At 41.0% G+C, this 27,150-nt stretch overlaps 1 protein-coding gene across 5 annotated transcripts in view; it reads left to right on the forward strand.

The window, feature by feature from the left end:
- Window positions 1-10,797: 10,797 nt before the first annotated feature.
- The window catches only part of LOC146983214 (trinucleotide repeat-containing gene 6A protein-like), a 32,661-nt gene continuing 16,308 nt past the window's right edge, over window positions 10,798-27,150 (forward strand). For 3 of the 5 annotated variants that reach the window (XM_085784702.1, XM_085784698.1, XM_085784699.1), the window contains exons 1-5: window positions 10,798-10,893; window positions 12,487-12,538; window positions 18,907-19,005; window positions 25,074-25,393; window positions 26,030-26,077. In XM_085784702.1, coding sequence (XP_085640828.1) covers window positions 26,032-26,077 — 46 coding nt within the window. In that variant the 5' untranslated portion in view covers window positions 10,798-10,893; window positions 12,487-12,538; window positions 18,907-19,005; window positions 25,074-25,393; window positions 26,030-26,031. The remainder of the gene's footprint in view (window positions 10,894-12,486; window positions 12,539-18,906; window positions 19,006-25,073; window positions 25,394-26,029; window positions 26,078-27,150) is intronic. The other 2 variants (XM_085784700.1, XM_085784701.1) reach the window with 2 other exon arrangements.

A 27,150-nucleotide genomic window follows, 5' to 3' on the forward strand; every position in this document is an offset into this window, starting at 1 on the left:
ACTGTTTTGTACTTAAAAAGAGCAGAAATCAGTCTACCCATCTACACGCACATTTACCAAGAGACTGGATATTCTAAGACACTGGACAACTTTGTATTTGCATTTGTTGCCAGTATGCATGGTTTCTTAAAATGATATAGGCTAAGTCATTTAACTGTCAACCAAAGAAGTTGCTTGTGCACATGTGGAGAACCTCCAAGATGGTCTTCAGAACTGCTTTAAAGTGTCTCTGTGTGTGTGTGGTTGTACTGTAACTCTATGCTGCTATGAATAAGTAATGCAGACAGAAACTCTACACAGACACTCACACTTGCATAAACACAGAGGGATTCCTATGGACACACACACACACACACACACACACACACACACACACACACACACACACACACACACACACACACACGGCTCTATTCATAACACAAACCGGCTCCTCAGATTGTTGACACTGCCTTAAAAGTGGCGTTTCATTGGAGCATCTTAGAGTCATGGAAGCATGGCAAAGAAAAGAAAAGAAATTGAAATGAAAACACATGTATTTTTATTTAGGGGGAAACTGTAGAAGAAGGAGAAGATGCCAAATCCCTCAGAGCTAAAACACCACTCAACATTAGGTGTTGAATATCTCAATATTGATCAAAAATGCAATGAATTCTAATTATTGCATATAGGTTCTAAAAATGGCAAACCTCTAAATTTGACCACCTTTAGCAATGCTGGAGATGAATTTAAATGATTCCCATTACTGAATTATCTCCTAAAGTTATGTACACAGTGTCAGTGCGTGTGAGTGTCCTGGATGATTGCTATCTATGTCCATCTCAGAAAAAAAGGAAGAATGAATATTTAAACGGGAGGTATGCCATCAAGACAAAACTAATTTGCATGACTAACCAAAGGTCTACTTTTAATTCAATGTGTGTGTATGCGTATATGTGTGTGTGTGGGTATGTTTGCGTTCCTGTGGGTGCATGTGTGCGTATGCTTATGCACCATCCTGTAGAAATATGATGCACTGCATCTGGAACCTGCTCTGGCGTTGCCATGGTAACGCCCGTCACACTGGTAGGCCCCCATTGCGCACTCAAACACACACACACACGCACACACATACAGAGGCACACACTCTGATACACACACTGGTAATGAGAGACCGAGAGACTGGCAGCGTGCCAGGACAATTGACACACACACCCCCTCCCCCCATGCACTAGAACATTCTGAGCACACACACACGCGCACAAACACACACACACACACACACACACAGGCACTTCATTTTGGACTGCTCAGACTGGCATGGGGGTTGGGGCAGTGTGTGTGTGTGTGTGTGTGTGTGTGTGTGTGTGTGTGTGTGTGTGTGTGTGTGTGTGAGAGAGAGAGCTGGAGGAAGGTAGGGAGAAGGAGAAGTGGGAATAAGTTAAAGTCCCTTGAATGAAAAAGGAAAACTATAGTTCCATCTCCTGCTTTTTAGCCTGTTAACGAGATTGAAAATTAAACTTGAGTGTAATTAACTTAAATGACCTCCTTGCAACAGAAATACACAACAGGGATTGCTGACAGATTAGGTTGATTTGACGTCTATAAGGGCTACATGTGTGATTTATGTGTGTATGTGTGTGTGTGTGTGAGTGCAGGATTTAATGTGATGAAATTCTTTACCATCACTGTGAGCTCTCAGTGGTTTCTGTCAGCTTCTCTGACTCTGTTTCCCCCTCTCATCTCCTGTGCCGGGCACTTTACCCCCCTCCCATCACATCATTCTCCTCTTTGTCATTCACACTTTGAACTGCAGTTACACACACACACACACACACACACACACACACACACACACACACACACACACACACACACAGTCTCTCTCTCTCTGCAAGGGGTCTGCTGGCCTGTCCAGCATTAACAAAAGGCCAGCAGTGGCTCTGTCCATGACAATGGCTCTCAGGTCAGCCTGCGTGCCACACATTGCATCATGGGCCACCAGAGGAACTAGACTGGGCTTTACATTATAAACTCTACCAAAAAATTCCTATACTTCCTGATAGGCACACCACCAACTTCTAAGTGTCTATCTTTGAAATCCTTTTATCTCCACATATCCCGACAGGACTTCTCTTCTTGTCTACAAAGTACAGTTGTTCCATTTTCAAAATCACTGAGGTGTTCGGAGTTTATAATAGCATTAGACTCGATGACCTTTACCTTTAGTTCAATGACAAACTGGACACTTAAACAGACACACATACTGCAAATCAAAGGAAACTGAACATTGATACAGAAAGGTATATTTCACTATCTCAACATTCCAAATACTGCCAAGTCTGGAGTCTATTAGCAGCTCAAATCCCCGTCTTTGTACTATAGGCTATATTAGCAGGTTGCTAATATCAGAGTGCTAACATTTTCTCAAAGATATTGGTAACATACTGGTATTACTGTAAATTCTCAAATAAAAGCTGAGTCTCAAATAGACCTGTTACGAACCTGTTACGTCCGGTCGTGTTGTTTGGGCCGGTCCGGCCAATTGAGAGCTCCGACTGCCCAAGGAAAGAGCCAGAGTCTATACAGTCTGTGGCCAGAACACGCATTTATTTAGAAGTTTAATTGGGGCCAATTAAAGCTACAGTTGGTTAGTTCATGAAAGTGAATGTAAAGTCCGTGACTTGGTCAGACGATACACCGTCAGGTCCCTCTATGGACCTCGTACCGTATCCATAGAAACCGGAGACTGGCTGCTACTCCTGTCCCCTCTACCTGACTGGTGAAACAGCACCGGGCGCGGTGGATTTTGGCAAATACGATTACAGGCTGTAGGTGGAGCCAGAGGCGCTGGATTTTGTCCTAAATTACCCATTTCATGTCCTACTATCAGAATATAGTGACAGTTCCAGCAAATATGACTGAATAATTGTTAAATATTGTTCATCCTGCGGGGTACATGAACGTCTGCAGTAAACGATCCACCCAAATGGTGGATCGGCCAATCACTGGTATTACCAACTCTTGCGCAAATTTGTATTATCTCACCGTCTTCATTCTCTAAATGTAAAACTGTATTAATAATACACTTGTATTGATTTGTTTGTCAGTTTTTTTTCGTTCCCTGTTCCTCAGACTTAAAGCAGAAGTAAGCGGAATGTTTGTGTTATATAAGTCTTAAATAGTTATATCTTCCGACAGCAATCACTTATATAGAGTGTTTGGTCTGAAACACGGGTCTGTCAGTCACTCTGCTCTGCTGTAAGCCGAGGAGAAAACTTTCCTTGTATCCTACAACCTTTATCCAATGAGGAGAGAGAACGGCATAAAGGGGCGGTCCTCTCTGTGTGTGCAGCCAAGGGATGCGCCTGAATGTGGTGACGTAGGGACGAGGAGAAGAAGTTAGCCAAAACGGACCGGATCGCTTACTTCTGCTTTAACTAAGGTAATGTCACATCCAAGATTAGTAGCTAATGAAGTTCTTATTCAGCTCAGCTCAGGTGTGACTTATTATCAGGTCTCACTTCATTCACGGTTCAATTTCAACCCCTTTTCCTCACTATTTTCTCTGAACATATTTACTTTGCAAGGCAGGATTTGGGTCCCTCTTCATCTTTGTGAAGAACTTCGCTGGCAAACGTTCCTGTTTTCTTAGATAAACTTGGCACATTGACTGAGACAGACAGCTATGATTTGCATTCACTGATAGCAAACAAGACACACTGTATATTCAGCATGTTGGAGCCATAGATAAAGTAACCAACTAAAAGAAAGCCTTGGCCTTGAAACATTTTCTCACTCAGTCAACAAGACATTATTCTTTCCACACACATACGCACTCATTCACCCCAGCGAACAATACCGGGGTGCCAGGGTTGTCTTTACCACTTTCATGGACTGGTGTTAGCGCGTTATGAGGTGCAGAGTTTAGGCATGTGGCTGGATGTGTGTGATTTAATGTGTCTGTGGGATTCTTCGCAGTTCCTTTCCCTGCACTGTAAAATATGTTCACCGTAGACGGATGACAATAAAACCAGCCAATCACTGTGCCCTGTGACCACCAATCTGCATGAGCTCCTGCAGTAATGGAGGAGCAAGGCCAGCACTGGATGGGGGATATGAATATAAATGAGAGTGAATTTAAATAAAGGGATATGTTTAAATGTGTCGTGTTGCCACCCAGCTCACTTATCAAGACTATCTGCATATTCAAGGCATGGTGATGGATTATAGCGGCAGAAATGGAGAGCTCTCCTGGAAATAATACAACAGCACCTTTCTCTACATTGTAGAATTACCTGTTTTTGTGTGTGTGTGTGTATGTACGTATTATGTGCATGGAAAACAAAGTCTGCAGGGTTGAATGAAAGTCATCTTTGTGTAAAAAAAAAAAATCACAAGCTAAACAGCTAATGGATTATGTTGATATTAAGCCTGTTGTGCGTGTCTGTGTGTGAATGCCTTGAGAGCTGAGGTAGAATGAATGTTCAGGTAATTGGTTGAAGACCAGTAGTACAAAAACAAAGCCTTTTCAAAGCTGGTACCTTGTAAGACAGAGATGGAGGCAAGAAAAAGACAGGGAGCTCCATAAATACAGGAGCAGTGTGGCCGGCCCTAAAAGTGCTGTGACTGACTGAATGACCGAATGTTTGTAATTCCAACATTGGTCAACCAAACACTGATTGAGTTGGAGTTGCTTTGAACTGAAGATGTTGTGGACACTGTGATTTCAAATGATAAACTAAAAAAGTGTCTAGTTCATTTATGACTTAACAGAGTAAAAAGAATACAAAATGAAATGTCAAGGTTTTCCGCTGTCTGTATCTAGATTGTATCTTCGTAGTTTCATCTTATAAATTTTTGCTGTACTCAACAGTGGAAACATGTTTGATGAGCCATTTAAGATTAAAGACTATCACTTTCACACGGAAATATATACCGAACATTTACCAAGGCAATGAGAACGTTTTCATTTTGGGAGATAATGGGTGGTTTGACACTGTATTCATTTGGAAGAGGCAGGAGATATTGATTTAATAAAGACATTTTATTAATTTGTGCAAATGCGCTGCAGATGATACATTTTGTCACATTCAGGGATTAAAATTGTGGACTACACGAGGCCTGATGAGAGCTGCAAGTACTTACGTAACTGATCAAGACAATCTGCTACTTGTTTCCTCAATAAATTGTGATCATTTAAAAAAATATCTAAGAATAGTGACAAGTATGGTGCAGTATTTCCCACCACCCCCTCATCATGTCTTCAATTGTCATGTTTCATCTAACAAATATTAAAATAACAAAAAAAGCCATCAAATTTTTCACATTTTCTAAGATTTTGATTATAATGACTGAAACAATGTGTTTCTCAAGATTATGAAGTACACATATTTCTATTCAGTCAATCATTATAACTGCTGTAGCTCTGGACTTGATGAAAATGAACCCAGAAGTAGATTAAAAGACAAAAAGATGAGAAAGAAATTCAAAAGATTGCACACGAGTCAGTGTGTGTTTGTGTTGAAAGTGAGGGAGGAGGGAGGATGCAGTGAGTGGATAATGAGGTTGGAGAGGGAGAAAATGTGAAAAATGAAAAGGTTTTGATGGTACGTGTTGACTGGATGGGGGGGAGGAAGCCTGAACGAGTGATGAATGATTTGGACCAGACTCAAAGAAATGGTGAAGAAAGAGGCAGAGCTGCATCAAAGTCAGAGACACACGCAAACACAGGTCGCACGTTCATTTCTAGGTTGTTTTACAGCCTTCAGAAGTTCAGGGAAGACGGCGGCAGCAATATAAACGTGATAGAGGCAGAGGCGACTAGTTTAGTTCTGACAGACACAGGGGAAATAATGCACTGCATGAACACACACACACACACACACACACACACACACACACACACTCTGCAGTATTATGAACACTGCAGCTTAGTAGTGTGCGTGTCTGTACTCAGGACAAGCCTATTACTACTTGACATGCAAATCTCTTTTCTGACCTTCTTCTTTCTGTCAGTCTGTCTCTCTCACACTCTCACCCCCTCCACATAATCTCTCTCTCTCTCTCCTCACTAACTTTGTGTTCCCTGCTCACTTTCCCTTTTCCTCCTGTACATTCACGTTTCAGCCCAATTTTCTATGCCCCTTTCTCTCCCTGCAGTACAATGGTCTTCCCGTTTTTACACGCTTCCTAAGTCCTGCAGCTGCAACTGTTCACAGCAATGACAGTGTGTGTGTGTGTGTGTGTTTGCAAAATACAGATGGTGGAGATTCCACAAAACTTGCAAAAATAATGGGCCTAAGAAGTGTTACACCGTGTAAATGTGTATGAATGTACAGGTTATAGGGTGTATTCACATATGCAATTGCATAACCTTATCATCTTAGCCAATGGTGGTGCCAGTAAGAATTTGCTCTTACATACACATTTGTTTGCATTTGCAGGGTCTTTTCATTCCGTGTGTGTGTGTGTGTGTGCGTGTGTGTGTGAATGATTAACCTTGGCATGCTCTGTATACACTGCCCTGCCTGTCAAGGTGACTGCCTTGTAACCAACTACTAAACTCTTAAACTCCACACAGCCCCACACACGCATGCGTGCGCACACACACACACACGCAGGTCACAGGTTACAACTAAATGTTGGTTTATGGGCCATTTCAAAATAAAAGGCAGATGTTTTTCAACTCGTACTTGTAATCTATTTCTGTGTGTAGCAAAGCTGTGTTGCCGTTTTCCCTTCTGTCCTTATCTACTGTTTTTGTTTTGCTTTGTTTGGGTTTTAACTCTGGCTTTCTCTGGAATTTTCTGTTTTGTTACAGAATACCAGCTTAATCCCATGTTAGTTTGCCTCAGTATGCTACTGTTACAGTGTGCATACTGTTTACTGTGGTTGACCTCACTTTTCAGTTCACCAATCTCTGAGTCGGGGCTGAGGCACAACCTCACCTGCTGGTGCATGACGGAAGGATATATTAAAAGATGAAAATGTCAACAGCACTTGCAGTTTAGAAATTTGCATGATCTTAAATGCAGACATTTTCTGCATGTGTAGTTATAAAAAATATATAAATTGTAATGTAGTTTGCACTTACTGAAGCTGTGACTGTTGTCACGCTCACTGGCAAACCTGTGACTTCCGTGGTTTGTTTGCATGTGTCAAAGCGCCCCAAACCGTCTGATGTCATGTCAGTTCATCCTGTGGTAGCTGATAATCTTCCAACTCTACAGCTATACACTTCCACTGCAGGACTGGCGGATGATGCATTGTGTGGCGAAAGTGAAGCTGAAGGTTTAAGTTTTTGGCTAGTGGTTAATACAAGATACATTTTTTTAATATCAAAAATTCTGTTGTATCTTGGTTAAAAAAAAAAACCTCTCATGACCTCTCATGACTTCTTGCTGAACTTGCAAAGACTTGTGTCTTCTGGAAACATCCAGCCTCTTAAAACAGATTTTTATTTTTTGTTATAACTACATAGCTTCAAGTTCAACATCAAATGTAACTTCTTTATTTGCCAGGAGCTGCCCTCTGTGCTACAAAGCAATGCTAATATCAACCCTCGTGTCTATCGACTCGTTTCCTCTGCTGAAGCCAGCACACTAACCAGCTAGCCCCGGCCTGTCTCTTCATTTTCTGCTGGCAACTCACTGTAGCCGCCAGTGTGCCCTGAGGATGCAGCTGCTCAGGGAGCAAACTACAACCTCGTATATTATAAAGACTGTTGGCCAAAGCTCTTGTCCAGCAACAATCACCATCAGAAAAAAACATATTTGGCAAGAGAATAAATGTACAAAAAGCTCCTTTGAAAATGGCAACAAGTGCAAAGCAGCAACAACAAATTTAGTAGCTAAAGATGCTGAATTCTAATGACAATCACGTGAGACTTGTGTATTATTGTAGCCACATGGCGTCAGTTTTTGTCTGTAGCTTAATATTATAACCTCCCATAACAGTCTACAAATGCAGGCAGGTGTTTGCAGCTAACACAAGCTCCAGACCGAGGACTCTTACTGCTATAAGACACCTCCCACACATTACACAACAGTCACTAGTGGGAGCATTGGCAACAGATATACAGTTTACAGAGGAGTAATGTTTTATTGACCTTTGACACTTTCTTCTTAACCCAAAAGATTGCAGTCAATAACAAACCCATTGATATCTTTTCTGCTGTTTGATTTTGTTGCAAAAGAATAATGATGCTTCCAAGGTATAATTTCACAAACTAAAAGCTCTCCTAGTCTGTGATTATGACTTAACTATGAACAAGGACGTTCAAACAAGTGAATGCAGGTGGACAAAGCAGGGATAATCAACTGGATATTTTTTCATGTGGAGACGGATCGTATGTGAATTTCCAGTTGTCACAAACACATGATCAGCAGTAGGAATCTATTTGGAAACAAAGCTTTGGATCTATTTGGCCATAGTCCACCCCGGCTGGGATCTTCCCCACTTGTTTATATACTGTATAATCTAATCATGCAGTCTTTTTTACCTGGCCAAATAAAATCATTACTTGGCAGTAGATGAACTCCACCTCCCTCTCTCCCTCACAGTCAAATACACACAGATAAGGGAGGTAATTCATGCACAAGGTTGGGGGTTGTTTTTGCCAGTGTTGGGTCAATGGTCATTGCTTTGCACACTCGTTTAGCTGGTCTCTCCTGTAAGCAGCAACAGCCTTTGTCTCGTTGGTGAAACGTTGGCAGATTCCACACTGTATTTGTTTCTCTGCTGTTTGGGCATCACCTCTCTCTTTCCCTCTCTGTCTGTCTCTTTTAAAAAAAAAACAACAAAAAACAAAATACTCTTTTTCAGGGTTGTTTTCTTACATAACAGCCAACGCCATGCATGAATGGCTAAGACAAGTAAGCCAGTAGAAACAGAAGAGAGAAGCTGAAATTCTTCACATTCTTTGTTTGTCTGAGTGTAGGCGATAGATATTTTCACTTTCATTTTGAAATATGTTCACAAACACACTCTCTAGTGACGCGCAGAACATTTGAATTTCCTCTTGTATGTGCCAGCAAAAATGTTGTCACTCCTGGGGGGGGGTTTAAGTTTCTGGGTTTCCTGACACACACACACACACACCGTGTTCCGGCAAATACAATTGAACATGATGATAATAAGGAGATCAATTATATAACTGGCAAGCATTTTTAATTTCTCCTCCACAGAGAGGTCAGAGGTCAGATTCACCTGTACAGACAGACACTGGGGGTTCAGTGCTCTGCTCAAGGACACTTAAGCAGAGTGGACAATACATACTTCATGTTGATGTAAGGGTTTGACCCTCCAACTGAGGGCTTGCCTCCCCTACTCCTAATGAATAAATCATTAGCGCTATTGTCGGCATCTTTTTAAATAACTATTTTTACAAACTGGAGAGATTACTCCTTATATAGCTAGTTTATTGCTGTATGAGTCAGTTTTTCTTCACGTTCCTGTATGAATGCTTACATGCTTTTGTTGTTATAAGCCAATAATGAACAAAAACATGACAGACAATAACAAAGTACACACTATAAGATGTCATATATAAGGGGATATATTCCTATGTATACACCCACTGATTATATGAAGATATTTTTTTTATAATGTATAATTATCTACTAATTGTGAAATTTGTAGCACATGTATGGAAAATATCTACATAATTATTTGTATATGGCTATGTTACAATCAAATATCCAGATTTATTAATTAACATGTAAAAATCATATATGCTACCAGTTTCAAACATACAGTAAATGTCTGTCTATTATATATTTACATATTATTTACTAATATAATATTAAAATATGTAGATGGGCTTTGGTATTGGTATATGTATATAACATGTATGCATATAATAAGAATAAACTAGCCTACACACATTGGGAAAATCTATACGACACAATACATATATTAATGATATATCACATAAGTGTGAATAAAAGACTTAATATGTTATGTTTTATTTATATATTACACATAATATGTGTAATAACATAATATATATATATTACACATAATATGTGTAATAACATAATATATATATTACACATAATATGTATTTTTACATATTATGTAAAATACATGTGTTATATGTATGAAATTATACACATAAAAATGTATATGGACAAGACATTTGTGTTACTTTCTGAGCTGGTTACAATTTGTAATAGTTCAAATACAACTAGTAATCAAATCAGGGAAAATAATCCTTTGAATACAGATGTATGGTAACAAAATGTATTACCTTGTATTTAGGATGTAGTAAAGACTGCATCTGTTCAGTGGTGCCATTGATGACTTTAGGGTTATGTTCTTGTTTTTGTTTTTTTATTCATTCATCTATTTATTTTTTGTTCTTGGGCAGATTAACATCAGTAGTAGTACAAATTATTACATTTTTATTCTATATATGAAACACCATATTTGAGAAAACAAAAGCCTTAACTTTTCAGTGTTCTTACAACTCATGCAAATGATAGGCTACTCATGGAAATATGAATTTGAGGATGACAACTGCTCACCATGGACAGGGCTGGCATGTTTACCTTCACATGCTTTTTTTTTTTACTCTTAATTTCTCTCAACGCCATTTGGCTGCCTTTACCCTTGGTTGTGTATTCTCAGTCAGAGGAAGTGGTGAATGTGTTTCCTGCCCTGTCTCCCCCCTTCAGAAACACACACACACACACATACACACACACAGAGCCAGAGCTAAAGTGAATGCAGAGAGAGAGGAGGGGGAAGCAGAGCTCAAGCGAAAGAAGGTTTTAGCCAGCAGCGAGTGAAGAAAATGGCGATCATGCAGGACGGATTCCTCCCCTCGTAGATGCTGCAAACGCGCTGAATTTCTTTTAGCCTTACAGCCGGCTTTCCTTTCCACTCTGTTGCACTTTATATTTCAATGAGGTGAGGCTATTTTATTTATTTATTATTTTTTTTACAATGTTTTCCTACCAGCAGACGTTTTCTTTTGTCGAGCTAATGTACACAGAGAGCAGTCCGGGGCAGAGAGACCGGGGGCTGGTGTAGATAAGTTGAGCAGCCGCTGTTGTTTAGTTACCCGAGCTGTGCTAGCCAGTTAGCCTCCTCCCGTTCAGCCAGCTCTGGGCGAAAAAGCCTCGGTCGCATTGCAGGTTGCAATCGTAAAAAGGTAAATGCATCGGCTGACAAAACCAGGGGACTGCGTTAGCCTGCAGACGACTTAACACTTGAAGGCGTCTGACAGGCAAACACACTTGTATTTGTCGGCAGCTTAACCTTGTGCTAACGCTAACCAGACCGAGCACTGGTTAACCTTAACGCTAGCTCGACAGCTGCGCCTGCGTTTCTTTCAAGAGAATTTGTGTATTTTGTTACATATCAATGTCTCCTTTGATTTATTCTTAATCAAGCCAACATTGTTAATGGATCCATTGTGTTTTCGTGTTGATAAAATACCACAGGCGCTACATTTAACATGAGACCGGGTCTGCTAACTAGCTGCTTCGTAACGTTAGCTCGTAGCTAACAGCAGCAGCCATGCTAATTTGACGACGTAGGTTCGGTTGCTCGGCGGTGACTGCGACTTTGTGCTGGGTTTCTTTTTTTTTTTGGTGACTTGCAACATAGGACACGGCAGATTAAATGTTATTAAAATCGAAAAAGACATTGTAAGTGAAATGAGATAGCAATGTAAATTTGGTGGTGAAATTGTTAACCTGCAGAGTTGTGTCTCGACCGGAGGGTTTAACACCCTCTGTCGGCAGAGATCCAGGGAGTGCAGCTGGTTAGCTCAACACCAGACCTCCGCTGTGCTGGTTGTGCAGTCCTCTGTTCACCTAACTTTTTTCTTACACTGGCCCCTACGACGACGCTGCAAATGCGACTTAATCTCATAATGTTTTTAATTGCTACGAATGCAATCAGATGCCACGCTGAGGCCACTGATAGTCTTGGTTGCGCTGGAAAAATACCAGGCTCGAGAGAAGCCATGTTGGTTAAGCTGTAAGTCAGGCAACAGCTGAGATAATGGCCGATCAGGACCAGATCTGTAACTCTGACCTACGCACACACACACTCGCTCTCTTTATCTACGATTTTCAGACACACTAACATTTTCCATTCACTTAGACGGGCCTGTGCTGAGGCGACCCCGGCTCCATGCATTACCGCGTTATGCAGTTCAACCGGCATTTCCACATCGCCAAGTTGAAATAAATTTCATCCAGCAATTAGTGTAGTCACAGTTTTTGTTTGTATATGCATGACCTTATGCAGATCACATGTGAGGTATGTTTTTTTTTTTAACATGTGCACCGCGATTTCAAGCGTAGCACCTGAGTGTAACCATCTCACATGTAGTTGTTTTTCCTCCTGCGTGTTGTTCAGTCATAGTGACCCATTAAAACTGCATCACACCCACACTCAGGTTATCTTTTATTTGGAGTAGAGGTGTGTTTTGGTAAATGTTGCCTTTGCTATCTGAGACATTAATCTCCTTATCTCTTTGCTCTCTTTCAGAGATTGGGAATTGGAAGCTGTTGCCACCAAAGAAACTGAAGCATCTTAACAGGTGAGTGCCAGCAGCATCAACTACACACATCGTTTAAGAGCAGGTCTACCTGTTTATCTCACCTTTCAAGCCACTTTTCTTTAGATGATAGCAGGACCTGTGTGTGTCTGTGTGCAGTGGGCTGCAAAAGGGGTGTGTGTGTGGGGGGGTCAGGGGGACACAGGATGGGCAGCTGCTGCTTATGCAAGCACATGCAGTTCCGTTTGAATTGAATTGGAGGGTCTGGGTTGGTCTAGGCCGTATTGTGCTGAGTAAGCTTTGCTGTTTTAAAATCGCTAAATGAGAAGCCAGAGTCCTGATGTTTTGTGTGTGGAGAGGTGTTTGTGCAGCTCATTGTGTCCATACAGTTGGTCTACATGCACGCACGCAATAGAGCCAGGGACCACAACTAGTCCGCCACACTGCACCAAGGGGCCGCGTTTTATGTGTTTTCTGTTTTCAGATCCTAAATCTGTTAATGATTCTCTGTTGTCGTGCTCAATTTCCTGAGTTGTTTGTTTTTAATATGATTGTGTTGTAATTACAGAGCACTGGTGCATCGACTCACTGCTCCTTGACAGTTCATGTCTCCAAAAGTGTCTGTTTGTCAGTATTGCAGCATGTTTTTCAAACAAAACATGTTAAACATGTTAGCTGCCTTGTTTTTGATACTAGTGCAGTCCCCTTTCTGTTACAGTGTATTTTCACTGTTTAAAGGTACCAGGTTTCAAAGTATTCTCTTGTGCTGGTTTGTTTAGAGTTCGTTGCTAAAGACTGATGTTTCACATTTCCCAGCATTGTAGCATATTTTCCAGGTGAGTGTGCGTGACAGAGAGAGACTGACCTATGCTCAAGTCATGTAAGAGGAAGTAATATTAATACCCTTAGATGTAAAATAACCTGAATTACTTTAATGTGAGAAGACACATTCGCAGTTGCACTTCCCAGACTAACATTTAAATTATTCGCTGCATGAGGATCATGTGTCATTTGCTCTTTTACATGAACCTGACATATATTTCTCTCTCTTGGATCACAGCTCAATTCTGGGATGTGAGCATTTTCATAACATAAATCAAATGGAAATTGTTTTTGTTCCAAAAATAACTTGAGGTGAGGCAATTTCAGTTTCAATTCATAGGTTTTGGGAAGTGGTTTTACGTTTTCTAAAACAGATGTCCCGTCCTAAAGTTTACAACTAGCATTTTGTGGGAGGCAAACCACAGTATCATAAATTTGATGCATTTATAGCATTTGTGGAAACAACTCGGATTACATAGTTGTGGATAAAAAACTGACTAAGTGCTGAGCATTCCTGCTTTGAAGCCCTTAAGTTAAAACTGAACTGTGAGGGAGTTTCTAGGCACAGCCTCACCATTCAGCTTACACTCATACATAGTCAAAGATCCAGTTTTCAGGTTTGGGTCTGTTGAATTCGTGGCAATATCACACTTGTCAGAAAAGTGTGACAAGTGTTTATTTCCTTTGACTATGTGGAACAATGTGCTGTTTAGCTCCACTTTCAGTTTTGATTCTTGATCTGGCTCCATTCACCAAATACCTGTTCTGTAAACATGGTTTCATTCTAGTCTAACACCACAGGCTGTTGAATCTGCTTCATTGTCAAGTGGATTTTTATTTATGTTGCAGCAATTCACAACACAAGTTATCTCAATGCTGTAAACTCACATAAAATGTCTCAATGTTTACATGGCCACCTTGAAGTTGTTGAATGGGGAATCTAAGACTGCAGTGCTATAAATTCCTAACGTCTTGCAGCGTTGCTTCATTGGTTGGGGATCAGGTAGTTGACCGTTGCCCCTCAGCAAAGCCACACCTGCAGATGGTCATGAGACTGGAGCAAGCAAGGAGCTGGAAGGGAGCATTTGATGCCATTGACCTGAGCAGGCTGAAAGACAACGCAGGCCACACATAGACAGCTTAACGTGATCGAATCGTTTAAGCGGTGTGTATAGACAGTTTGTCTTTGGCTTTGCAATGTGAATCAGATCAGTGTAGCTGAGAGCGCAAGGTTTGAGTACAAAACTTTGACCTTAATTCCGTTTTATCCCTCTTGTAGTGGTTTTGGATCTAAATCTGTAATTCAGAAGGTCTATTAACCCTTTCAGGTGTTAAAATCTTGAAATGAATTATTATAATAGAAAAGAAAATTGGTCCTTAATGTCATATCTTCCTACATTGAAAAACTTCTCAATTAGAGTTAAAACTGTATAAATGTTTGAGGTAAACTGGATTTTCTATTTAACAAAATTTGTTTTGATCTTGACTTCACTTGTAAAAAAAATACTGAATATCCATTTCAGAAACTTGTAGAAAGCTTTGCTGCAGGATATTCACAACGTACCCCACCCTCTTCTGGCAGCAACAAAATTGTAGAGCTTTTTTCAGCTAGAAATATTATATTACCTTTCTTAAGTTACCATGACCTGAAATGAACTGGCCCGATGTCGACTTCTCAGTCAAAATGACCAGTTTAACGCTGCCAGGCTGGAAATGGCACATCTCGCTATGTCAGCCTCTCAGAGCCTCTCCCCGTTGGGCCGCTAGTGATGAGGAGATACCCGCTGTCATTTCACTAATTGAGTGATGGTTTTCCTGAACGGAGGCTCCAGTGTTTAGCCTCTGTGAGAACATGCTAATGCAAATTGATGCAAATCATGTGGTGTTGTACATGCAAATTAGCCACGCGACTAGCCTCCGGTTTTGGTTCTTCGGGGACAGAGAACCCCTTGAGAGTGTCTGTGTAGATGCTCATGTCTATCGGTTTATGTTTGTGTTGATGTCTGATGTGTTTGTGTGAAAACTGCTTCCACAAGCCTGCAAATGCAATCAATACTCGGTCTCCTCTATAAATTTAACAGTACTTGCCGGCTTCGCTGCATGACTCACTACTGGGGGCGAAAAACACCCTTGCAGGGTTTAAGGATGCAATAGTCTGAAGTCTCAGACTTGTGATCTCCACCACCTCAGAAATCTAAATATAGTTTGAGTATTTTAAGTGTTTCAGTTTTTATTTAAAAAGCTGAAAAGCATCCAAAAAAAGCCAGGTAGGAGGCAGAAAAATTTGTCTAGTGTATGAATCTCACAAGAGCAGAAATAACGTGTGTGAAGCAGATTCCCTGAAGTTGTAGTATAATATAATAATTAACACAGTTGAATAATAAACATTTTCCCCCCATTGAACGAGGATTCTTTACCCAGTCCAAGTGCGCTCTCAACGACTGTAATGTTGTCACTAGTGACCTTTTACAACAATTTCCCTCCTTTCATCTGTCAGCTGCTCTTTATGCCTCCCAGCCCTCCCTCCGTCTCAAGATGGAAAAACCAAAAGGCATGGGCTTAATAGTGGAATCAACTGTTCAGATTGTTATTTTATCCACTTTCAACACAACAAACTCCATATTTAGAGATGAGATATTTTCGGAAAGCGATGCCTCAACTGCAGTCTGGTGATGTATGTTACGGTGGAAATGGTAGTCCCCTTTTTAAATCAGAAATTTATTGTGGAGTGAAGCAACACAAAGAAGCACTAGAACGTATTTTTGTGAAAACCTTGGCAGAAATCCTCTCCTCTGAATCATTTCACATCTTCAGTTTTATTCACAACACCCATGAAAATAATAGCAGTGTAATTGCCGTTCTGCTGAAGGTAATCTTCCTCACAAGTACCTGTCGTCACGCAATAGGAAAAGGAAATTATTTTATCTACTCACATGATGTAATGCGAGTGTGTTACAACAGACTCATTCAAGAACAGTAACAGTAAGATCATATGTACCAAAAGCCACAATAGGCTACATGTTTTGAGTTATTGCCCGTCTATAACCAACTTTGTGAGTTGCTTATGTATGTATGAGTTTCAAGGTCAGATAATATAGATGTAAATTGTTTCTTTTTTTTTTTTTTTGGTAAATATAGGTTTTGAAGTCTTTGTCAGACAAAACAACCAATCAACCATTGTGCTGGTCTGAGAACATTTCCACAGTTTTTTTTGAACATTTTATAAGAAACATTTTTGTAAACATTTGTTTTATTGGCAATACAATGAAGTTGTAGTTGCAGGCCTAAAACTGTGGCAGGTGATCAAATAGTGTGTGATTTGTAATGTAATTGAAACAACAAAAGAAATTCTGAATGGAAATTCCTACATTTTACAGCTGATGCATGTTGTCAGCTGTTTAACACGAAGTCTAGTCTTTAATTTAAATACTTTTTGTTTTCGGCCCATCCTGACTAGACGTGATAAAAGAAACCATAAAACATATTTGGAAGCTCAACTTTGTTGTCCTCTCCTTTCTTTCCTTCCCCTCCTGCTGCTCTGACTGCATCGGTCTTCTTTATCCATTCTTTTGCTTGTGGTGACTTGAGGTGTCCCCCTCCCTCTGTCAGCTGTGGCTGTCGGGGGATGGGCGATTGTCGGCCCATTCATAAACAGATGCTGTCCATGGTGTGTATGTGTGCACTCCAGGAGGGCCCCCACCATGCTCTGTTGGTGTTGTTGTTGAACCCAGGGCCATCTGCTGAAGCACTTGATGGTTGGGAAGGAGTGGAGGAAGGAGATGGGGGGGGGGAGTGTGGGAACAGAGGGAGCATGGTTTGTGAAAGTGGTAGCAAAAAAAAAAAAAAAAAACAGGATTGCAACTCATTTGGTCTGCATTTATAGTTTGGTTAAAACAGATTAAGACAAGTTTGGTGAAACACCTTTTGTGTGGGAACTGAAAATAGTAAAACAGTAACGCAGTCTCGGGTCATTCACTGGTCATCTTCAGACTGAAATTCCACAAATAACGCCAAAACTCAAACTGAAAGTTCAGCATGTATAAAAAATACATGTATGAAAATCTTTTGTCTCTTAATTTAAAATGTCAGTGGAGCCACAGTGTCAGCTCGTCACTACTGCTCAGTAGCCGACTGTTGTTGGATCTGTAACTACCCAGTACTGAAAGCCTCTGACTCTCACTAGACAAATTGGATGTGGTGATGTGGATCAGAACTTGGTTAAAAAAAGTTTGTTTTTATTTTTGATTTATTTAACATTGATTACCTCTCTGCAAATATACCAGTGGAATTTTTGGGGGTGGCTACCTAATTATTCATTAGATTCAATTGATGCTAATAAGTTGGTGCACTCTTTCAGGGATGCCCCTGTCTGTGTAACAATAGTTGAGCTCAATAAGTTTTTTTTTGTCCCAGTTAACTTTTAATGCAGCAGTTATTTCCTGCATACATTGCATTTTTTGCTTTTGCAGAATCTTGCACAAATGTCTGAATGCCTGCACAATTATCAAATGAAAACAGTGCAGTTAATTATTTTATGTTGTGGCTGTGGCGACTGTCTGAGTTGTTTCAACATCTCTGTGCGTCCGTCTGTTTATAGCTAAGGTACGTGCTGTTCTGTAATCCCATTATCGGATTAGACTTTCTCCTGCAGGCTAAATTGCACACCCACCGGGACCAGCGCTGCTAAACTTAACACTCACACTCAGAAGAAGCTACAGTCTCGTTATTAACTAATAGGACACTAATTGGAAGACATTTGGCAGCAGAGAGAGATTAGCTGAGAGCGATGAAGATGTGAAGTATATTAGTTTTATTCTGAGGCCAGGTGTTTTCATTTATATGATATTGTCGCAGAGCAACATAAACCAGTGTAATGAGCCATGAGCAATCATTTATGTGAATGTGCGCTATACCTATACTTTGAAAACACCATGAACCTAACTAAAAAACGGATTATAAAAGACCTGCAAACAGTGATTCGTTTTCATATCAATTAGTCACTAGTGTATGTGGATTAAATCAGTTTAAGTTTTGGTCTGTTAAAGGTCACAAAATTATGAAAACACCCAAAGACAACTTCATGCTGCATGTTTTAGTCTGATTAACCATCAATATTCTCAAAAACACTCACGTTTAGAGTTACGAAACCTTTAGACTTTGCTGTGAAAAAACAAAACACTATTTTATCTGAAGACAGTGGATGGGAAAGAAATGTTGTGATGCTGTGGAAAAAAATATTAAGTGGGATAGTTTTTCCTGTGTCCTGCTCAAACCATCTAGAGATGGTGGATGCGTCTGCATGTTAACTCAGCATGATAGATACTTCTTGATATTGTTCCTGAGCTTCATCTGTCAAGTCAAATTTTCCACGCTGAATATATTAATAACATCTTTTGTCTGGATGGCAACCAACTCCCTCTTTTCACTGTCAACATTTCCTCCCTAAAGTTCAGCCGGGTTTCAGAGGTTAAATTATCGTGTTGGCTCATGGGTATTAAAATCTGTTCAAGTTCTATCATGCCACATAAAATATAATGATGGATGCAGTGCAGATGCGTAATGGTGTCTCCTCCTGTTCTCCTCGGCAGGGATCACACCCATAGAGGGAAGAACAGTGGATGGAAGAGAGAGAGAGACAGAGAGTGTGAAGAGGAAGGAGGATAAGAAGATACAGGACTGGACAAAAGGTGAGAGGAGGCGTCATGGCTTCTGTAAGGAGCAATTTACTTGATTGGAGTGGATGGTTTGCCGCTGTGTATTGTAATTTATCATACTAAGACTATTACCTCAGGAACACACATCTCTGTTCACAGCAAACAGATGATAATAAGCAATATGCCACTAACACTAACTATTGTACTGTTCAATTGGCCCATTTTCGTGCCCGCCAAATGCAATTCAGCGCAGTAAGCAGGGATATGATTAATATTGCATATCCACAGAATTGTACTCTGGGTAGTAAAAAGTGAGCACTGTGAGCTTAAAATAGTTTGAGAAACCTCAGTGCTGCAGTTTTAGTGTAGAGACGTGAATCTGGCAATACATGATAGAAACTGGCTCAGTGTAAAAATAACCAGAGCAGAAAATCCACAAACTGCTTGGCTCACAATATCAGAAATCAACACCCGCATTGACTAATATTAGACTGTTTATTCACAGGAGTTTTAAAATGTATACGGTGTCTTCTTGTCTGGTCTTATTCCTGTCTGTCTGTCTGTCCCAGTAGTGCAGTTTGCTTTGCTCTAATGACAACGCCGGTGTACTTTGCCATGTGACGTAGCAGCGTTTTCCATTTGAATTGCCGTTACAGTTTCCATTCAGTTCTGTTGGTACGAGCCTACTACTGTTACAGCTGCAGCTACTGTCATGGCTGGTTGAGGCAGGACGTCTGATAGCGTATATCTCTGACCTTGAGTGTGTCTTTTGAGTTTCAATTGCTCTCTCGGTCTCGCTTTTGGTTCTCACTCATCCGCTGTTGTCGCCGTTGTTCTGCCCTGTCTGTCTCTCGCTCCGACTTTTGATCTGACTATGTTGTTGATTTGTCTCTGTACTGACAGACGAGTAGCTCTGAGTTGAGGTCTCTACGTAGTTGTACCACAGTGTGAACTGGCACAGCCATTTATTGTCATAGGAGCTCTTCCCCGCAGATAATGGTTATACAGTAACAAGAGTGTAATCATTGTACTGAAAGGCCCAGTGTCCATACTTACTTTCTGTAGTGCAAGTCTATAGGCTAAGCTGTCAGACGCTGTTTAGCATGCATGAGCAGTCACCTTTGGTCTAGAGGCTAGTAGGAAAGAGACTTTTTTTTAATCTCACAGACTTTTCACACAGTTGCTTTGTAAGGTGGCAGAAAATAAATCTGCACCACGTAATAATGATTCATTTAAAATAACTACAACCGATTATGCCTGTCATTCATCCTTGGCTCTGAGAATGTCAACAGTTTTTTTTTTTTTTTTTTTTTTACTCTTGTTTATGACATTTTATTGGCCAAACAATGTATTGGTAAATCAACAAAATAACCGGCAGATTGATTGAAATGAAAATAATAATTAGTTGTAGCCTTAGTCTATGCTAAACATTATGCTAAAACATCAAAAGTACACTTTGATCACTATCAGGATTAAACCCCTCGTCATTTCAAAATAAGAGAAAATCACTCATGACTACATGGTTGTTCTCCACCTAGTGACTGGAAGAGAAGATAGAAGTCCTGTGAGCTCAAAATAGTTTCTCAGCCCTCACTCACTCCTGTAGTTTAGTGTAGAGACATGAATCTGGCTATATATGATAAGAACTGACGTAGGATAAAATAGCAAAACATGCTCAACTCCTTGAAGAAAATGCTGCTGGATTTGAACCAGCAGCAAGTGATATTGATTTCAAACTATTGTTGTGTAAATAAAAATGTCTGACAAATATGACCAAGCAGGTTGTGGGTGGACAGGTGAGTGTAAAAATGGATGACTGAATAGTAGACAAAGCAGCTAATGAGTCATGAGCAACAACAAACTTTTGTGCACATTGCCCTCGGGTTGAGTTTGGATTGTGGGTGGGAGCCCCTCCAAGCCCCTCCCACAGTTGATGCCACAGCGCTAGACCATATGACGAGTGTGTCTTATCTGCTCTGGCACACACTTACACTGGACATGTAATCTTAGGCACTGCATGCTGTTTTGAAAGTGAAGCAGATGTGTGCAACATAGTCACTCCTGTGAATTGCACCTCTTGTTAACACGACACACACACACACACACTTGCTTGAAACCAGTTCTAGCAGGAAAGATGCAGACGGCCTGCTTTCACTCCAGGGGCTGTCCACAGATTTACGCGTTTGAGAGAAACGCTGGCATGTGCTTCTTCTTGCACTGAACTCAACTTGGTCGGACAAGCCCAGAGGAACTGGGAGTGTTTAGGAATGTTGCCATGACAGCAAGGTCTTCCCTAACGAGCGTCTTTACTGGTGACGTCAGCTCTAGAAAATACATTTATGATTGTTTGCTCAGAGACAGATTTAATTAAACTGAGTGTAACGATTAAGTAAAGATCATTTTTGACATTTGTAACAAATGTCCAAGTGGAGCAGTTCAAGTAATGACATTAAACATGTCTGAGCATGAGAGGTTTGTCCACAAAGTGCTTGTATAAATGCTATATAATGTATGTACAGGCTTGTTCCTTTTCTACCTGTTTAGACTACCTGCCCTGGGAGCCCTCTTTATTTTCTACATCAGGGTTTCTTACTGAAGGTCTGTTGTGTTTTGCTTTCATACAAATGAGAAAAATAGCTTTGGGCAACAAAACCACCATGCTTCAAATAGATGTTGCTGTTGCATAGCAACAGCAGGACACATGAAAAATGCCTGTAGCTAAAAACGCCGTTCAGTTGCATCCAGAGTGTTTTTAGAGTCAAATCAATCAGTGCAAAACTTGATGAATTGCTTGTCCTCTTAGCAACCTTTGGCCTGGTAATGTATAGCTGCTCCAGTAATTGTGTTGTATCAATGCCCAATCATCGAACAGCCATCTAAACAAACAAACCATTTGAGCAAATATCTCTTATCTGTTATATTAAATAATAGGCTATACGTTGGAAAGCAACTGCCAGCATTTCTGAGGATGAGAAACATTCAGCTTTTGAGGCCCATAAGAGATTTAGGTGATGCCCTGAACATTTAAGCTAATGGATAAAAACTTGATCATGATTTTTTTTTTTTTTTAACAAAACACCTGCCTTTTAGCAGTGTAGACAATTACACAGTTCCTTAAAAAACTCAAGACTCAAGTAGCCTCAAATGTCCATACACTTATACCTGTATGTATGATAGGTTTCTATCTTTGAACAAACACCCTCAAAAACAACCTGTAACATTTGTTTGGATGAGTCTTGGTTTGAATCCACCTCTGTTTGACTCCTACTCTTCAGGTTGGTCTATGCAACTTGTAAAAGTAGAAAACCAAGCCAAAACAATTAATTGTGTTCAGTACGTTGGCTGCTTTGCTTTGTCTTGGCTTCTCACTCTGTTAAAGGGGGAGTGCACATTGTATTGAGTTAATGTGCTGCTGACTTCAGGAAGTTGACCTCTCTGCTTTTTATACATGTTAGAAGCTGCAGCTGCATTCCTCGCACGTCAACTTCAATGGCAGGCTCTTTCGCCTAGTGCCTCTTTTCTTCCTTTATCACATTCCACCTTCTCCCTTTCTCCGTCTTCTCTCTTCCCTCCTCCTTACCTTGGTATCATTTTTTTTCTTGTGCATATTTCTCTTCCTCTCAGCTGCACTCTTTGTTTGTGTCTTGTCCCTATATTCCCCCTCTCTCCACCCCAGCCCTCTCTGTCTGTAAGATGATAGCAGTCGAGCTGCTGCCAACTCCAGGGGCCCTCATGAAAGCCGCTCTCTGATGCAGCAGGGGAAAGAGGAACAAACTGTACTCTATGTACCGAGCAGCAGCGATGAACATGCTTGCACACCAGTGATGAGCATTGTTAACGTTTTCACATGGTTATGAAAATAGAGTTATTTTAAGAATTCGTAACTGGCTAAATAAATAAATCGGCCATCCAATCAAAAACTACGATCGATTTTTATATTTATATTTTGCAGGCACAACCAATGAAACAAACAATTATTTTCATTATCATTTAATCTGATTCTTTTCTAAAACACTAGTATTAAAAGTCCAACGTCACTTCACTTATCTGGGGAAAAGCAATTCTTCAGAAAAGAGCCAAATTGTCATTGAGAAAATTCAGCCGGGCAATGGTAGCTGTTTTTACCTGGAACTTCAAACATCTGGCTTTTTAATCAATCAAATTGTAAAAATAGGCTAAAAATTATTGAACGCCAACGAACAGGGACTCTCCAGAGTTAAATGTTGTCTTCCTACATTATTTAGATTTGCACTGCCGTATAAGGATAAATGGTTATCCCTGCGTAGGCACTTTGAATTGGATGCTTCTGGGTTGACAGAGGTCTTTCCATGTAGAAAGGTTGAGTCAAGATTCATGGAAGTAAACAGCTGGGTTTGCTGGAAGGGGTTTGCCCTTTTAGTGCGCGGTGGCTTCTAAAAGGGAGCAGGTCAATTCCTCAGTCAACACTCTGTCAAACTGCTCTGTTTCTTGTTTTCTGTTCTCCTGTCTCTTTCAGACAATGCACCTTCTTAAAAACACTCCTGGGCCACTTCGTCAGGAGTTTTTCTTTTTTTTTTTTTGTAATGATGATATCATTGTCATGTCTGTTTTTTGATTGGTTCCAGAAGGCAGCTAAGCAGCTTCTGGCAGGCTTTATGTTTAGGTGCTGGCTGTTTGCCCAGTTGAGCTAGTGGGCTGCGAGTTAACAATGGTAGAGTTCAGCCTCAGTGGAGTGTGTTTGGTCAGTACGTGGGCTTTTATAGCACTGGAAGCTTCTTTCTGAAAGAAACCTCTTCCATAATGAGTTGCAGTTGTTGGATTTCATTTTGTTTTGGTGGAATGAAGTTTTCCCTCTCCTCAGGAAACACGCTGGTTTAATTGAACATAAAAATAATGTCAAACGTTTTCCCCAGTGTATAAGACATGCGTCCCTCATTGCGTCTCGTCTGCACACTTGGTCATTGTCCACACATTGGTTTGTTTGGCCACTTATCATGTTGGCCAGTGAACAGAGTGGTTGCTATTTGAACTGGAGGTTTATAAATAGACCTGTGTACTGCTGCAGCAGGCAGAGAGAGCTACCACACTTGCTAACCTGCCCTGAGAAAAGGTCAAGAGACACGTACGCACGCACACACTTGTCGTCTTGCTGTCAAATACACTGGGCCACTTTCACTGAAGGATGTCTGTGTCCCTCTCCCCTCTGTTGATTGATGTCATTGCCCTCGTTCACTTGTTATTGTCTTTTCTTCCCCGTCTCTTTTGTCTTTGTCACCTTTCTACTTCTCTGCTCCAGGGTAAGATGTTTTGCTTGCCTTGGTGTCCTAGGACAGCGCTGCCAGCTTTAAGCTCGTCGTAAAACCCTAATCTAGTCTAACTTGTACACATTCGTTCTCCTTCCAGAGGAGAAGGTGTATTGGGTGGTCTCTCTTTCTTAGCGCTACTTTTCTTACTGACTCACGTACTCGTCTCACATTCAGATTTACCATAAGCAGCGGCCGAGGACAGATGGAAATAATTAGTTTCCTTCAACAGGAGAAAGAGCCAGGAAGAGAACAATGGGAAAGGATAAAGCTGTGTTTGGACGGCACTGCCACTGAATCAGAAAGCACAGACCCCTCATTCATGTTCATACATTTACCATTGCAATGGTACATTGGAGGGGCCTCCACTGGTAACTCTGGCTGTGGCTTGAGAGCCAGCACATATAACCTCTATAGCTGTGCTGTTGGCTGCAAAACCGCTTCAGCTGCATCTTCTTCAAATTGCTGCAAATCCGGACACTGCAGCGACAACTCGCTCCACACAGGGGTCAAGTCCCCTGTCCTTTACAGCAGACGAGGTCAGGGCAGAGCTTTTTGTTTGTTTAAAGACAAGCTCGAAGGGATGGCGGTGGATTTCTGCTACATCGGGCGTAGACTGGATAACTGTGTCTCTAGAAATACTCAGATGACACTGCTATGGTGGCATATTGTGATTCATGCCATACATATGAGTGTAACAGTCGTCTAAAACCTTTGTGATCGTGTGGTGCTGGTTAGTAAAGTTATTGCTGATGGACACATACAGTATGTTTAACCTTCTTGTTCTCTTCTTTTGTCCTTTCCTGTCTCTCTCTACAGTGCCAGAAAATACCAAGTCAAGGCAGAGTCCTAAACCTAAACCACATCCCCCCTCTCCCCCTTCCCACGCCTATACCTACACACCCACATACAAACACAGACATACAGTCCTCAGCGATGCCAAGGGGGCCTGATCAGTTTGCCGCCCGCTCTGACAAGCCCCGCCTCTTCACCTCCGACCCTTGAGGCTGCGTCCTCCGAGCTTCGACCTTTTGACCTCCCCTTTGTCGACCTGGGAACCAGAGGTCACCTGTTCTCCACTCAACCCGGGGACGCCCTCCTGCCCAGCCAGGAGCCGCAGCCACAAGCCGCACCCACAGGTAAATTACGAACAGGGCAGAGGAGAGCGTTACAGCCATTTTGATCCGTCTTTATCCCATTGTCAGGGTCACTGACTGTCTGCCACCGGTCACGTTCTCGGAAAAGAAACAATCCAACAATTACATTTAAATGGCAGTGAATGGTAAAATGCGTAGATGCTCCTCTTGAACCAGATTTGTGGCATTTTAAACTAAATTGTACATTAATAAAATACTCAAGTTCTTTAAAGCAACATTGGTTTGCTTTAGATTTGTGCAAAGTATTCACAACTGTAATATTCAGCAAAATAAAAACTATACATATATTGTCTAGCATAGAAATAGTCAGTTTGTTAGTGTTATTGACACAAACACAACTGTATTCCTAGTACATGTAATCCTTTGTAACCAACCTGTATAACCAACTGTAACTATTACCTTAGGTTCAGACTCCAGCAGTGTCTGTCCACTAATACTAAGCTGCAATCCCTTCTCCTCTCTGACTTTTAACACTCGTGCTCTTTCTGTGTGCTTGATTCTCAGTGAATGCTCTATCTCCCTGACTGCGTCTAACACCTCCCCACTCTGTTTGTTCTCCGTCTCTGCCTCTAACTCCCTCTACGTCTGTTTGACAGTCTTTCCTCTCTCTGTTTCCAGGCATGGCTCCCATTCGGGATTCCGTCAGCCACTCCCCTAATCAAACAGGTGACTACACATGGCTTCTTTCTGCCTCTTTTCTTCTACCTTTCATTCCTCCTTCCAGTGTCTTTCCTTTGACTGTCTGCCTTGTGATTGTCAGAGGAGGTGGAAGAAGTCTGAGCTGACCTTGACTGGTGATGTATTTTATTCATGGCGAATCATAAGTTCAGACAGAGAGATGAATGAGTGAGAAAGTGGGTGTGAAAGAGCGCAAGAGGAGACTTGGCAAGCAAACACGATAAGCAGTGCTCATAGCTGGCAACCATTTTATGTGAAAGAGGCTTTGATAGTGAGAGAGGTGGGCAGCCGATTGGTCAGGAGACTGAGCACGAACTGTCAACTAACAGTAGGTATTCGGATAATAAAACACTGCTCAGCTGATGTAACCTGCCTCAGTTGATGCTTTGGGTGTGTGCCTATAGTGTCATTTTTTCAAAGTTCATTGTTCGTTCACCAGGAAGTCGTTCAGTCAGTCTTTGTTTCTGAGAAGTCATGTATTGTCTCAAAATGTTTTTGTCCTTGCAATTTGACAAATCACCAGCTTCCTCATGAGAAGCTGTCAAATGAAAAATATCAACAGGGGAAAAAACTTAAATTCCAGTCAACTTAACAGAAGTTAACCTTCAATAGCACAAGATGTTATTTCATTATGAAGGCCTGTTCCAGTCACTGCTACACTGCTACATATTAAACACTTTCACTGTAAGATATCAACAATAGCACAATGTTTGACAGTGGCATCCTACAGCAAATGAATGGGAGCTCCCACTGCAACAATACAGTGTCAGTGACAAAGACGGTTGATGAGTACGAAGGTATTCATAGAGTCACAGCGCTGAAAATTCACACTCTTGCCATTGTTACTAATTGAATGTGTAGCGTAATTTCCATGAAAGCAAAATCAAATCCCAACTGCTTTCTGTTGTTTAATTTTGGACAATAAATGCTGATGATCTTAGACTTGGTTTAAACACTGATATATATATTACAAATGAATACTGCCTGAGTTTTTATTTTTCCACCCCTCCCTTTCTCCATCCTCCCTCTTTTCACACTCAATTGCCACCTCCCCTATGCCC

The sequence above is a fragment of the Trachurus japonicus genome, chromosome 8, assembly GCF_045865225.1.
Source record: "Trachurus japonicus isolate A0001 chromosome 8, Traja_1.0".
Lineage (NCBI taxonomy): Eukaryota > Metazoa > Chordata > Actinopteri > Carangiformes > Carangidae > Trachurus > Trachurus japonicus.